Below are 1872 nucleotides of genomic sequence, written 5' to 3'. Positions count from 1 at the left end.
ATGAGAAGGTGTAAAACTCCAGTTCTCTGGCTATGATGTGCAGTACATCTCAGCACCCTGGGAAGTGTGAGGGGAAATACAGTAGCAAAGATCTGACAATCTTTCCAGCCTGTGAAATCTGTTTAATGGTCTATTTTCTGAGGCATGTGGAGTTCTGCTTATGGTTTTGTATTTGATTGTGGAGCACGGTCTACATCGTGCTTTGTTCTCAACTAACAGCATTGTCTCGCTCGCAGGAAATTGTCACCATCGTGGTGTTCGGGGTTGAATACTTCGTGAGGATCTGGGCGGCTGGCTGCTGCTGCCGATACCGGGGCTGGAGGGGAAGGTTAAAATTTGCCCGCAAGCCTTTCTGCGTCATCGGTAAGACCTACTTCCCTGCATGGGATTTCCCAAACCAAAATGGCCTTTGCAAGCCCTTGCTTGCACAGTGCTCCACTTTCTGGCATGCATTTTGGAGATTGATCTTCATCTGCTTCATGGTCACATAGAGAAAGAGCACAAAGGCTTCTGCTTGAAGCCCCCACTGTTTTCTGCAGGGCTGGGAGCCATCCTGTTGTTCTGTGCACCCCAGGCATTGCCAGCAGCTGCAGAAAGGGGGTTTGGGTGGAAAAAGCTGAGCATAGGAACTGGGATCCCATGATCCTGTGTCCAACTTCAATGCAGAATTGCTCACGAATCATTGAAATGCTCTGTGTCTCACTTTGCTTCCTCTGGTGCTGATGAGCTGCCTCTCAAGGGAGTTATGAGACTTAATTAATCCTTGTTTGTAAAGTACTCTCTGAACCTCTTGTGTAAGAGGACGTCTGTGCACAGCGGTTGTGTTTAACGGGGTAAGGAGTGGGCAGAAGGGCTGTGCCATTCGCTGTGGAGCTGCTTTCAAATGTCCAGGGGCTGGCAATGGCCATATGCAAGATTTTAGCTTATTCCACAGGAAAGCACTCCTATGACATTTGCATAGAAAACCAGGGAGGAGGGAGGTTTTCAGGATTTAGGATTTCTTTCTTGGCCTTTCTTTGTCCGTGAGCAACCTGGGATTGCCATGGTGGACCTCTAGATTTTCACTCCTCTTTTAGATGAGGGAATTCATACCTCTGGACAGCTCTGTCACAGGCTGCTGCGGTGATTAAAAAGAGCCTGCATTTTGCAAGGATTGCATGCGATTTAGCAGTGTTAACACTGAATCATATCAGCATTCAGGCTCTGTAGTATCTGATACATTTTTGATGGGAAGAGTGAGTGTAGAAAAAGAAACCGGGATGTTTCCATCAGCTGTGCAGTGGCTCCTTCCATCCAGGTTAAGATTCCTGTTGTGTCCTTCCAGGGCAAGATACAACCGATACAAGACCCCTTTCTTTCATGCACAGCCTTCTGCTGCTGGTGGCAGGAGCACTGCCATCCCATTTTGCAGCATTTCCTCAGCTCTCAATGCGCTCTCTTCACACAGACATCATGGTGCTGATCGCGTCCATCGCCGTGCTGGCGGCAGGGTCCCAAGGGAATGTCTTTGCCACCTCAGCACTCAGGAGTTTGAGGTTCCTGCAGATCCTGCGAATGATCCGCATGGACCGGCGGGGTGGCACCTGGAAGCTGCTGGGCTCTGTGGTCTACGCACACAGTAAGGTGAGCAAGTCCCAAGCAAGGGCATTGAGTTGCTCTTCATGTTTCTCCCTACCAGAGACACTGCTTTGGTTCAGTTCTCCACCCCAAACATCTCCCAGCCCTGGGGAGATGGGAAAGACACCATAGAGTGACATGGGGAGCAATGCACAGACGTGGTTGTGGTGCTGGGTTTCTCTTTCCAGCGTGAGATCATGGAGCAGGCACAGAACCTGTCCCTGGTGTAAGGCACTTTGGGGTTTCTCCAGTTTG

General features: G+C 49.8%; 1 protein-coding gene across 1 annotated transcript in view; it reads left to right on the top strand.

Annotated features, from left to right (window-relative positions):
* Window positions 1–219: 219 nt before the first annotated feature.
* KCNQ2 (potassium voltage-gated channel, KQT-like subfamily, member 2) overlaps window positions 220–1872 on the top strand; it is a gene marked incomplete at its 5' end in the record, with an annotated part of 40355 nt that continues 38702 nt past the window's right edge. The window contains 2 exons of the mRNA XM_010180719.1: window positions 220–363; window positions 1448–1623. Of these exons, the coding sequence (XP_010179021.1) occupies window positions 220–363; window positions 1448–1623 (320 nt within the window). The remainder of the gene's footprint in view (window positions 364–1447; window positions 1624–1872) is intronic.

Source organism: Mesitornis unicolor, unplaced genomic scaffold (genome assembly GCF_000695765.1).
Source record: "Mesitornis unicolor isolate BGI_N332 unplaced genomic scaffold, ASM69576v1 scaffold3710, whole genome shotgun sequence".
NCBI classification, from domain to species: domain Eukaryota; kingdom Metazoa; phylum Chordata; class Aves; order Mesitornithiformes; family Mesitornithidae; genus Mesitornis; species Mesitornis unicolor.
Note: the sequence above shows the minus strand (reverse complement) of the source record. Positions and strands in the feature narration are given on the sequence as shown.